Genomic DNA, 13,357 nt, shown 5'->3' with positions numbered 1-13,357 from the left:
GATGTTGGCCTGATAATCACTGTAAGGCTAGTATATCTTTTAGACCATGAGGCAGCATTTCTGCTCACAACACTGCACAGGTTTGAGACAACATTGTTGGAACAAAGTTATCTGGGGCCGTGGCTCATTGGTAAAGCATCTGGCAGGCATGCAGAAGGTCCCAGGTTCAATCCCCAGTATCTCCAGTGGGGATCCCCAAATTCCCAGTATCTCCACAAGTGACAACAAAGGACACTTTAGTGGGTCGTAATCTGCGTCTCTCTCAGCCTCCTCTCCTTGAATCACCTGCCCTTGCTCTCCACAGGACAGGAAGGAAGAAGATGGAGCTCCTCTCCTGTTTCAACCTGGCCTTCCTTGGTTTGCTGATTGCCAGTTCTTTCCCAAGAGGTGAGTTTTTTCAGAGGACCTACTTAACCTACTCTCGAGCTGTTTGCACAAAATATTTTGTAACGATTCCCAGAAATGTGAAAAGGTGTACATTGCAGAATCCCTCTTTCCTTTTCAGAATCCTATAATCAGGTTTCTGTAATCTCTCACTCGCGGAAGGGTTCCAGAAAATGTTGTTTATAACTGCTCAGAGAACTTGGCTATGGGTGGTATAGAAATAGGGTTGCCAAGTCCAATTCCAGAAATATCTGGGGACTTTGAGGGTGGAGCCAGGAGACACTGGGGGTGGAGCCAGGAGCCAGGTTGTGACAAGCACAATTGAACTCCTTCCCTCCACCCTCCCCTTCTCCGATTCCACCCCAGAGGCGGAGCGAAGCGGGCGACGCTGCCGCGCTGCTGCCGCCTCTTCCCCACCCCACCGCAGCTGCTCCTCCGAGATGGGCCCAGCCTGAGCCCATCTCGGAGGAGCAGCCACGGAGCAGCTGAGGCAAAACCAGAGAAGGGGAGGGAAGGGTGGAGGCAGGCCAGGAGCACGGCGAGCCGCGAGTCCAGGTCCTAGAAGGACCCAGACTCGCGGCCCGCCGTGCTCCTGGCCTGCCCCCCCCAATCCACCTCAGAGGTGGAGCAGGCGATACCGCTGCGGCACCACCCCCTCCCCACCTCATCCCAGCTGCTCCTCCGAGATGGGCCCAGCCTGAGCCCATCTCAGAGGAGCAGCCACGGTGAAGCGGAGAAGAGGCGGCAGCCGTGCAGCAGCATCACCCGCTCCGAGATGGGGCGGCTCGCCACGCTCCTTGGTGCCGTTTCCCCCCTTCCCCGCTTCTGTTTTTTTGGGGAGTGGGGGAAGAGGCTGGAAATCCTGGGGTCCCCCGCCAGGGCGGGAGGGTTGGGAAGCTTATATAGAAATGAAATAAAACGATAAATAACCACCTGATATACGGCTCATTTTCTGTGGGTGTATGGAAGGAAAAGTAGCTTTAGAAGGAACCTTCTAGGCCAGGGCCCCCTAATCTTTTTGCGCCTGTGAGAACCTTTGGAATTCTGTCACAGTGTGGTGGTTGCGGCCACAAAATGGCTGCCACAGGAGGTGTACCAAACACAGAGAGAAAGCTGAAATACCAGGGAGTCAATCAGTCAGTCCTATTTATTACAGTCATTAGACTATCCATGTACAGAAGAAAAAATGCAAAACAAAAGTTCTCCCAATACAAGAGAGAAGAGGGGAAATTAAACAAAAAAAAAACAGGAGAAAGGAGAATAAAATAAATGCTGTAGTGGGAGCTACCTCTGAAAACGTTATTTTAACCGATAGAGCCCATTGGTGTCTTTGTGGCCAATCAGAACCCACCTTCTAAAAACACGGGGTTGGTGTCAAGAAGGGTGTTAGTGGGCACCAAGATCTAGGTGGGCAGCCATTTTGCTCTGAAGCAATAGAACAAAGTAGGAGTCCAGTAGCCCCTTTAAGATCAACAAAGCTTTATTCAGAATGTCAGCTTCCGTTTGTATCTGCCTCCGTTCCTGAGGAATGGAAGGTAGCAAATGTCACCCCCATCTTTAAAAAGGGTTCCAGAGGAGAAACTACAGGCCAGTCAGTCTGACTTCAATACCGGGAAAGTTGGTAGAAAGCATTATCAAGGACAGAATGAGAAGGCACATTGATGAACACGGGTTATTGAGGAAGACTCAGCATGGGTTCTGTAAGGGAAGATCTTGCCTCACTAACCTGCTTCAGCCGCCCTGAGCCTGCCTCGGCGGGGAGGGCGGGATATAAATAAAATTGATGATGATGATTTGAGGGGGTGAACAAACGTGGACAAAAGGGACCCAATAGATGTTGTTTACCTTGACTTCCAGAAAGTTTTTGATAAAGTTCCTCATCAAAGGCTCCTTAGTAAGCTCAAGAGTCATGGAGTAAAAGGACAGGTCCTCTTGTGGATCAAAAACTGACTAATTAATAGGAAGCAGAGAGTGAGTATAAATGGGCAGTCTTCACAGTGGAGGACGGTAAGCAGTGGGGTGCCGCAGGGCTCAGTACTGGGTCCAATACTCTAACTTGTTCATAAATGATTTGGAGTTGGGAATAAGCAGTGAAGTGGCCAAGTTTGCAGATGACACTAAATTGTTCAGGGTGTTGAGAACCATAGAAGATTGTGAGGAAGTCCAAAGGGACCTGTTGAGGCTGGGGGAGTGGGCGTCAACGTGGCAGATGAGGTTCAATGTGGCCAAGTGCAAAGTAATGCACATTGGGGCCAAAAATCCCACCTACAAATGCAAGTTGATGGGGTGTGAACCGGCAGAGACTGACCAAGAGAGAGATCTTGGGGTCGTGGTAGATAACTCACTGAAAATGTCCAGACAGTGTGCGTTTGCAATAAAAAAGGCCAACGCCATGCTGGGAATTATTAGGAAGGGAACTGAAAACAAATCAGCCAGTATCATAATGCCCCCGTATAAATCGATGGTGCGGTCTCATTTGGAATACTGTGTACAATTCTGGTCACCGCACCTCAAAAAGGATATTATAGCATTGGAAAAACTGCAGAAAAGGGCAACTAGAATGATTAAAGGGCTGGAACACTTTCCCTATGAAGAAAGGTTAAAACGCTTGGGGCTCTTTAGCTTGGAGAAACGTCGACTGCGGGGTGACATGATAGAGGTTTGCAAGATTATGCATGGGATGGAGAAGGTAGAGAAAGAAGTACTTTTCTCCCTTTCTCACAATACAAGAACTCGTGGGCATTCGATGAAATTGCTGAGCAATCGGGTTAGAACGGATAAAAGGAAGTACTTCTTCACCCAAAGGGTGATTAACATGTGGAATTCACTGCCACAGGAGGTAGTGGCAGCTGCAAGCATAGCCAGCTTCAAGAGGTGGTTAGATAAAAATATGGTGCAGAGGTCCATCAGTGGTTATTAGCCAAAGTGTGTGTGTGTGTGTGTGTATATATATATATATATTTTTGGCCACTGTGTGACACAGAGTGTTGGACTGGATGGGCCATTGGCCTGATCCAACATGGTTTCTCTTATGTTCTTATGTGACACAGAGTGTTGGACTGGATGGGCCAGTGGCCTGATCCAACATGGCTTCTCTTCTGTTCTTATGTGACACCGAGTGTTGGACTGGAGGGGCCATTGGCCTGATCCAACATGGCTTCTCTTCTGTTCTTATGTGACACAGTGTTGGACTGGATGGGCCATTGGCCTGATCCAACAGGGCTTCTCTTATGTTCTTATGTGACACAGTGTTGGACTGGATGGGCCAGTGGCCTGATCCAACATGGCTTCTCTTCTGTTCTTATGTGACACAGAGTGTTGGACTGGATGGGCCATTGGCCTGATCCAACAGGGCTTCTCTTATGTTCTTATGTGACACAGAGTGTTGGACTGGATGGGCCAGTGGCCTGATCCAACATGGCTTCTCTTCTGTTCTTATGTGACACAGAGTGTTAGACTGGATGGGCCATTGGCCTGATCCAACATGGCTTTTCTTCTGTTCTTATGTGACACAGAGTGTTGGACTGGAGGGGCCACTGGCCTGATCCAACATGGCTTCTCTTATGTTCTTATGCATGCACATTTCTTCAGACAAGGGCGATGTGGCACAGCGAGCAGAACTGCATATAGCCGGTCTGTACCTGTGCCAGTCTTTGTAAGGATCATGGCGTTCCATTCCACAAAGCTGAGCTCAAGATCCAAACACTGAAGTAATGATCTGGTTCTGGGAGAGAAACTGTCTGCCTTCTCAGAAAAAAAGGAGGCTCTTTGCCAACTCCTCATACTTCCATCTTTTCCCCTGAGCAGGTGTGGGAGCCGGATGGTGCCCTCGAGGATGGGATTTGCATCAAGGCAGCTGCTATGGATTTTTCAAAGATAAAATGACCTGGGCTGAGGCAGAGGTAAGGGTTCTTCTGGGCCACTCTCTCCAGATCCCGCTAAGGGAGAGAAGTCAGCATTCGGCCACCCAGGGGCCACTGGGGGGGGATTTCATGAACAGGCCATAAAGCCTCCGTTTAGGGTTGCCAAGTCCAATTCAAGAAATATCTGGGGACTTTGGGGGTGGAGCCAGGAGACTTTGGGGGTGGAGCCAGGGGACATTGGGGCGGAGCTAGGAGCACGGGTGTGACAAGCATAATTGAACACCAAGGGAGTTCCGGCCATCACATTTAAAGGGAGAGCACACCTTTTTAAATGCCTTCCTTCCATAGGAAATAATGAAGGATAGGGGCACCTTCTTTTGGGGCTCATAGAATAGGACACCCTGGTCCGATCGTTTAGAAACTTGGGGGATATTTTGGGGGGAGGCACTAGATGCTATACAGAAAATTTGTTGCCTTTATCTCAAAAGACAGCTCCCCCCAGAGCCCCCGAAACCTCCAGATCAATTCCCCATTATACCCTATGAGAATCGATCTCCACAGGGAATAATGAAGTGCTCAGCAGACTCCCCCCCCCCCCGTTTCTGGCGACTCTGAAGGGGGAGTGGCCTCTCTACTCACGAGTTACTACCAACTTCTTCAAAGTAACACAGACACCCCATCCCAAGAGGAAGCCTTTCGAATCGGAGACTGGAGCCTCCAGAGGGGGAAAGTCACATGGTGGCTTTGGGGGCGGGGCTTCCCCTGCTGGCCAGCTGACAGGGAGCAGGAAGGAGCCTGGGAAAGCGGAAGAACCCCCGCTGGGACCTGCGGATTGGCAGGCCTAAATCTGAAACCAGATTTGGTCGTTAGCCATAATAAGTAAGAGAGAGGTTCAGCTTTTCTCTCATGCAAAGCAGATAAGGAAAGTAGGTCATGCTGAGGTTGCTAGAAATTGCCAGATAAAGGGGAGAAATAGAAGAGGGTAGGCTGGCACAGAAGGGTGGAGGCCAGTGGGGGCCTGCCAGCAACTTGTGGGGAGTGGGCATCCCTCCCCCCACTTTGCTTCCTGCACCCTCCCCCCTTCTCTAGCAGCTTCCCCATCTTTCTCATCTAGGGTTGCCAGCCCCTCCAGGTGGGAGCAGGGGATCCCCTGATTTCGCAGACTCCTGCCCACTGCCGGCCAACAAGGGGAAGCCCCGCCCCCAACAGCCGCCACCCGGTGCAGCATGATTGATTGTGATGACAACCAACGATTGATTGATGAGATGGTTGTGAGCGACTGCACGAATTTGTCTTGCTCCGGGGCCATGTTTTCTGAGCTGAGACAAAACTGTGTGAGCCGGAGGCTAAAAAACTGTGAGCGAGCTCACACCACCTCAGCCTAGAGGGAACACTGCTGTCAACCGCCCTCTCCCAATACTGCCCCCTTTCTCCCCCTCCCCTTATATGTGATTGGATGAACCCAGCCCCTCACGATTTCTCACCCCCTCTCTTTTACCCCACCTCTTCTCTGTCAACCTATTTCTCTCTTCTCTTTCTCCCCTTCCCTTATATGTTAGCCTGCCCTCTGCTATTTCTCACCCCCTATCCTTTGCCTTCACCCTTCTGTGCCAACCTACCCTCTTCTATTTCTCCCCTTTATCTCTTTTGCCCCACTTCTCTATCTCTTTTCCCCCTTCTCTGTCAACCTAAAAAAAAAAGGTAGTCCCCTGTGCAAGCACCGGTCGTTTCCGACTCTGGGGTGACGTTACTTTCACAAACTTTTTACGGGGTGGCGCAGAGTGGTAAAGCAGCAGTACTGCAGTACTGAGGTCTGAACTCTGCTCACGTCCTGAGTTCGATTTCTACGGAAGCTGTTTCAGGTAGCAGGCCCAAGGTTGACTCAGCCTTCCATCCTTTTGAGGTTGGTAAAATGAGTCCCCAGCTTGCTGGGGGGAAAGTGTAAAAGACTGGGGAAGGCAATGGCAAACCACCCCGTGAAAAGTGTGCCATGAAAACGTGAAAGCAATGTCATCCCAGAGTCGGAAACGACTGGTGCTTGCACAGGGGACCTTTCCTTGCCTTGCCCTTTCCTTCCCCATTCATCTACACTTTCCCCCCAGCAAGCTGGGGACTCATTTTACCGACCTCGGAAGGATGAAAGGCTGAGTCAACCTGGAGTCGGCTACCTGAACCAGCTTCCGCTGGGATCGAACTCAGGTCGCGAGCAGAGGGCTCCGACTGCAGTACTGCAGCTTTACCACTCTGTGCCACGGGGCTCTTATCTCTGTCAACCTACACCCCGCCTTTATTTCTCCTCCTCTTTTTCCTCCTTCCCTTCTCTGTCAACCTACCCTTCCCTCTCTTTTGTTCCCTTACCTCTTCTCTGTCAGCCTCCTCCTCCATCAACCTCCTCCCTCTCTAGTCCTCCCCCTCCCTTCCTCTGACAGCCCCCCCCCCCAACTTCTTCTCGACATTCTCCCCCATCTCCCATTCTCTTTCCCTCCTTACTTTTCCTTGCTGACTGTTCCAGTGACTAGAAAATGCTCCAGGCTCAGAGCGGCTTCCCTTTGGCTCGGACTGCCGTGGTTCCAGGCCTCCAAATTCAGCAGCAGCAGTGGGGTCTGGGAGGTGCTCTGGCCCCATGGATTGCCTCCTCCTGCCCCAGTGATGGGAAGTGCATTGCCCAGGGCATGCCCAGACGACACTCTTTTGTTTGGTTTGGTTTTTTTGGGAGGGATTTTAAGCCCCCCAGTGTTTTTTTTAAGCGGAAATGAAGAAGTAGAAGGAGTGGGCAATCAAACACGGTTCTTCCAGACAAGAGTCCGCGCACTTAACCATTACAGCAAACTGGCTCTCTGAGAAGGCAGTGTTTCGTTTCCAGATGAATTCTAATTTAGCACTTTCATGCTGTATTTTCCCTTTAAAGTTTTTTAAAGGGAAAATACAGCGGTTTTAAAAATCAGATTTATGTCCTAAATAACAGCAACAGCAACAATAATAATGACACTGCAGCTCTTGATGGCCACAAACTACCCCTCTCCTTCCTGCCCCCTGAGGTAAAAAAAGGCCTTTTCTGTTATCCCCTCAGCTGGACTGCCAGATCCAAGGCCACAACGGCCACCTCGCTTCTATCACCAGCCGAGCAGAGGCAGCCGTGGTGGCCAGACAGATTAAGGCCTCTCAGCAAGGCTGCGTCCATGTCTGGATTGGACTGTACGACCCCAGCAAGGTGAGTCTCTGCCCAATGCCTGCCTGTGTCTACTCACTAAATTTCAGCAATATTTCCCTACAGTGTTGGAAACAATGTTCCTCACAAAAGGCTTTGAAAGCAAGAAAAACTACCGCAAAAGAGTTTTTGTCTAAACTGATGGAGGAACTTCCAAATGGTAAAATATGTTCTCTGTGTCCTCTCTGTCAGTCTGCCTCAGAAAGGGCTGCAGAGCTACTGCAGCCTCACGAATGGTCTCTAGGGTTCCCAAGTCCCCTGCAGCTTCTGGTGAGGGACTTTTTTTGTGTGCGGAAGTGATGCCATTGCGATGGCGACGTAAGTCACCGGTCGCTCTTGGCATTTCTGGGAAATCTCTATGGTTTTCCCAGATGCTCTAGCGATTTGGGAGGGGAACTCTATGATATCATAGAGTTTTCCCTCCCAAATCACTAAAGTGTCAAGGAAAACCATAGAGTTTTCCCAGAAATGCCTAGAGCGACTAGCGAGTTAGGTTGCTGGCACAATGATGTCACTTCTGGGTGATGTCATCATGCTGGCGACGTTGGGGGAGTTCCCCCTGTCAGCCCAATGTGGCCCGGCGGGTTGGGAACCTCCAAGGCGGGAGAACCCCTGCCCAGATGGGGACTTGGCAGCCCTAATGGTCTCCCAGCACATGCAGCCTCCAAATGCCACAGAAATAGCTAGGGAGGCCAGGCCCCACTGAGAGTGAATCCTTAAGTCAGAGGCCATGGCTGTCGCCTGGGAAGTGCTAGCCAGAGGCTGTTGCTTGGCAACCTAGGCTTCTTTTCTCACTACAGGGAGAGGCCTCAGGTGAATAGAATACCATAAAGTCCACCCTCCAAATCAGTTATTTCTTTCAGGATGAGGAGAGATCTATTGTCTGGAGTTCAGTTCAGGCTCCACCTGGGAGTTAGCTACTGTATTCTTGGCTGCCTGCTACTGTTCAGCAGCAGCCCCTCTATGACAGCCTCTGTGGCATAGGATTTAGGACTTCAGAACAGGGTCTGCCAGACCCAGGTTCTTGCTGCGGAAGCTGACGCGGTGATTTTGGACCACTCAAAGTCTTCCAGCCTAACTCACCTCACAGGGTTGTGAGAGGAGAATGATGTAAGCTGCTTTGGTCCCCCACACTCTGCGGAGAAAGACTGTCCTTTGCCTATGTAGAGACTGCAGGGAGGGGGAAGGTGATGTAAATCTGAAGTCAGAGGGGCAGATAAAGGGAAGGAGATAGGGTTGCCAACTCCAGGTTAGGAAATTCCTGGAGATCTGAGGGTGGGGCCTGGAGAGGATGGGGTTTGAGGAGGGATGGGATCGCAGACAGGTACAATCCCATTACCTTCTGGGGAACCACTGTTACCAATCTCCAGGGGAGGGCTGGAGATCACTCAGAATCCAGCTTCTCTCCAGCTGGCAGAGATCAGCTCCCCTTGAGGTAGGGGGAAAGGAATGAATGCCTTCACTAGGGTGGGTGGGAAGACCCAAGAGCCCATTGTATTTTTTCTTCACGATGGGCCTTATCACTAGTGGTAATATAAAAGTGAACAGTTTATGTTGTTTGATTTTGGTCCAGGATGGTTTTATTAATATTATTTGAGGGTGCTCAGTGTTTATTTCATGTTGCTTTGATGCCCAAGTTTGAACATAAGAACATAAGAGAAGCCATGTTGGATCAGGCCAATAGCCCATCCAGTCCAACACTCTGTGTCACAGAAGAACAGAAGAGAAGCCATGTTGGATCAGGCCAGTGGCCCATCCAGCCCAACACTCTGTGTCACATAAGAACATAAGAGAAGCCATGTTGGATCAGGCCAATGGCCCATCCAGTCCAACACTCTGTGTCACAGAAGAACATAAGAGAAGCCATGTTGGATCAGGCCAATGGCCCATCCAGTCCAACACTCTGTGTCACATAAGAACATAAGAGAAGCCAAGTTGGATCAGAACAATGGCCCATCCAGTCCAACACTCTGTGTCACAGAAGAACAGAAGCCATGTTGGATCAGGCCAATGGCCCATCCAGTCCAACACTCTGTGCCACATAAGAGAAGCCACGTTGGATCAGGCCAATGGCCCATCCAGTCCAACCCTCTGTGTCACATAAGAACAGTAAGAGAAGCCATGTTGGATCAGGCCAATGGCCCATCCAGTCCAACACTCTGTGTCACATAAGAACATAAGAGAAGCCAAGTTGGATCAGGACAATGGCCCATCCAGTCCAACACTCTGTGTCACAGAAGAACAGAAGCCATGTTAGATCAGGCCAGTGGCCCATCCAGTCCAACACTCTGTGTCTCATAGGAACAGAAGAGAAGCCATGTTGGATCAGGCCAATGGCCCATCCAGTCCAACACTCTGTGTCACACAATGGCAAAAAAAATTATATATATATATATATACACACACACACACATACACACACACACACACACACACTGTGACTAATAGCCACTGATGGATCTCTGCTCCATATTTTTATCTAACCCCCTCTTGAAGCTGTCTATGCTTGTAGCCGCCACCACCTCCTGTGGCAGTGAATTCGACATGATAATCACCCTTTGGGTTTAGAAGTACTTTCTTTTATCAGTTTTAACCTGACTTCTCAGCAATTTCATCGAATGCCCACAAGAAAGGGAGAAAAGTACTTCTTTCTCTACTTTCTCCATCCCATGCATTATCTTGTAAACCTCTGTCATGTCACCTGCAGTCGACGTTTCTCCAAGCTAAAGAGCCCCAAACGTTTTAACATTTCTTCTTAGGGAAAGTGTTCCAAACCTTTAATCATTCTAGTTGCCCTTTTCTGCACTTTTTCCAATGCTATAATATCCTTTTTGAGGTGCGGTGACCAGAATTGCACAGAGTATTCCAAATGAGACCGCACCATCGATTTCTACAGGGGCATTATGATACTGGCTGACATGTACTGGCTGTTTTCGTGCTGTTGGTTTTTAGGCTATGTTGGGCAAGTTTCTGGAATGGCAGCAGGTGCATTTCCTAAATAAATGTATCTTTCCTTTTTTTGGTCCTCCCCCCGCCCCGCAACACAACATCTGTCTTCTCAATGCAGAGCAGACGCTGGAGATGGACGGATCAAACCCTGCCCACCTATAAGTCTTGGATGCCTGGTGAACCAAACAATAACCAACAATCTGGAGAATACTGCACAGAGCTTTGGTGTCACTCAGGTGAGCCCTCTCATTGTGACATGAGATATGTTGGGTTACCCAGAGACTGGGATGTGCTCACAGACTAAGAGGCAGTACAGAATTGAATCATGTGCTGTATTGCTTTGGGAAGGGGGACATGGCTCAGTGGAAAATTCTTTGCTTGCCATGCAGAAGGTCCCAGGTTCAGTCCCCAGACATTTTGGTGTAGTGGTTAAGATGATGGACTCTAATCTGGAGGAGGAGGAGGGGAAGAAGAAGATGATGGTGGTGATGATGATACTGGATTTATATCCTACCCTCCACTCCGAATCTCAGTCTCAGAGCGGCTCACAATCTTTTTTATCTTCCTCCCTCTCAACAGACACCCTGTGAGGTGGGTGGGATTGAGAGAGCTCTCATAGAAGCTGCCCTTTCAAGGACAACTCCAACAAGAGTTATGGCTGACCCAAGGCCATTCCAGCAGCTGCAAGGAGCAGGGAATCAAACCCGGTTCTCCCAGATAAGAGTCTGCACACTAGGCTCAATTCTCCATTCCTTCTCCACTTAAAGCCAGCTGGGAGACCTTATATAATAATAATATTTTTTTATTTATATCCCGCCCTCCCCGCTGAGGCAGGCTCACAGACATGGAAAGTGCCATGATTACAATAAATACATTATACAATAAAATACATTTAAATAATTTAATTAAAACCACAACAGTTAAGGTGCTATAATACAAGACAGTATATATCAGATGGCTAGGTGTCAATTCAGGATTCAGTCTTGTAGGCCATTTGAAAAAGGATAGTTTTACAGGCCCTGCGGAACTGATTATAGTCCCGCAGGGCTCAAACCTCCGCTGGTAATTGATTCCACCAATGGGGAGCCGTTATTGAGAAGGCCTGCTCTCGAGTTGTTTTCAGTTTGGCCTCCTTAAGCTGGTCGCAGCTCTCTTAGGTGGACTACAACTGGGAAATGCATGTCCTTTTGTGATTCACCTAGATTTACAGAAGCACCAATTGGCAGAGGACTTTATTACCTTTTATCCAGACCAAACAGCCAAGCCACACTGTTTTACCATGTGACCAGTCTGCACTCTTAATCAACAAACTGCTTGTATTTCAGCCCACAATACCTGATCCCCTCGTCTGATGAAGTGTGCTTAGAGAGCACCCGAAAGCTTACGTCCTAAATAAAACTTGGTTGGTCTTAAAGGTGCAACTTATCTCTACGCTCTGTAACGTCAGGATTCGTTGCCTTTGACCCTACTGATATCTCTTTAGAGTTCAGGAAGAAGCCATTCCAGATCCTGTTTCCCTTGGGAGTCAGTGGCAGCGGGGCCACCCTTTCAGGACGCGGGTCCTGAAAGACATCAGCGTGGCGTTACTCTCTGATCAGCTGATCGGCAGGGGTGGGGTACACGCACGCCTTTAGATAGCCAGGAACGCAGCGCTAGAGCCCCGTTCCGGCATTGAAATCGACACGGGGCAGAGAAGGGAGGGAGGACGAGGCTGGGGAGCAGGCAAACTAGGCGTTTGCCTAGGGGAAAGTGGGGGAGGCTAAATTTGGCAAGCCCACCCTGCCGGCACTCTAGGCAACCGCCTAGTTTGCCTAGTGGGGGAGCCGGCCCTGGAAGACATACATGTTTACCCTCTGCAACTTCATTGCCCTCTGTCCCTGCCAATCGCTCTTCCTGGAGCTCAGGAAGAAGCCATTCCAGATCCTGTTTCTCTTTTCCATTTCAGAATATTTGAATTGGAACGATGAGCGGTGCAGCAGTCTGCGCCCATACATCTGCAGGTTTGAAGTTTAGTGCCGGCAGTTGCTTCATGTACATTCCAGAAAGCGCAACGACGTCTGGAGAATCTTCAACAGAATGAGTCCTGCCTTCCTTCCAAGAACCTGGATCCTCCCCCCTACATTACAAAGTGTCTTCCCTTTCAATTGCCCATTCGTGATTATGAATCTTGGCTGTAGAACTGGATAACCACAGTAAACTCTTGCCTTTGGCTCCTTGCATACATAATATGAGGGTAATAGTTATTGTCCAATAGCGTAACCCAGACGAGCATCGAATGTCTGACTTGTTCTAGATCAGGGTTCCCAAAGATGGAGTCCGTTGACACATTTCCTGGTACCCACAAGGTGTGCTCGGATAGGTGGTATGGCAAAGTGGGGCTTTCCCCCATCAGTCCTTTTGATTGGTGGTGCGGATTTTGAAAAGCATTTCTTTGTCAGTAGCTGCCACCACAGCACAAAGATCTTCACTGTGGGGTGTGAACTGGCAGAGACTGACCAAGAAAGAGATCTCGGGGTCGTGGTAGATAACTCACTGAAAATGTCAAGACAGTGTGCGATTGCAATAAAAAAGGCCAACACCATGCTGGGAATTATTAGGAAGGGAACTGAAAACAAATCAGCCAGTATCATAATGCCCCTGTATAAATCGATGGTGCGGTCTCATTTGGAATACTGTGTGCAGTTCTGGTCGCCGCACCTCAAAAAGGATATTATAGCATTGGAGAAAGTCCAGAAAAGGGCAACTAGAATGATTAAACAGCTGGAACACTTTCCCTATGAAGAAAGGTTGAAACGCTTGGGACTCTTTAGCTTGGAGAAACGTCAACTGCGGGGTGACATGATAGAGGTTTACAAGATGATGCATGGGATGGAGAAAGTAGAGAAAGAGGTACCGGTACTTTTCTCCCTTTCTCACAATACAAGAACTCGTGGGCATTCGATGAAATTGCTGA

The 13,357-nt window shown here is 49.3% G+C and overlaps 1 protein-coding gene across 1 annotated transcript; it reads left to right on the top strand.

Moving 5' to 3' along the window:
* The first annotated feature begins 320 nt into the window (after positions 1–320).
* LOC132576629 (C-type lectin-like) lies at positions 321–12,417 on the top strand. Its single transcript, XM_060245991.1, has 5 exons — positions 321–372; positions 4,192–4,286; positions 7,318–7,458; positions 10,523–10,640; positions 12,350–12,417. Exons 1-5 carry the CDS (start codon positions 321–323, stop codon positions 12,415–12,417), a joined length of 474 nt encoding a protein of 157 aa, XP_060101974.1.
* Positions 12,418–13,357: the final 940 nt, after the last annotated feature.

The sequence above is a fragment of the Heteronotia binoei genome, chromosome 8 (assembly GCF_032191835.1).
Source record: "Heteronotia binoei isolate CCM8104 ecotype False Entrance Well chromosome 8, APGP_CSIRO_Hbin_v1, whole genome shotgun sequence".
Lineage (NCBI taxonomy): Eukaryota > Metazoa > Chordata > Lepidosauria > Squamata > Gekkonidae > Heteronotia > Heteronotia binoei.
This window is presented reverse-complemented; position numbering and strand designations above follow the sequence as displayed.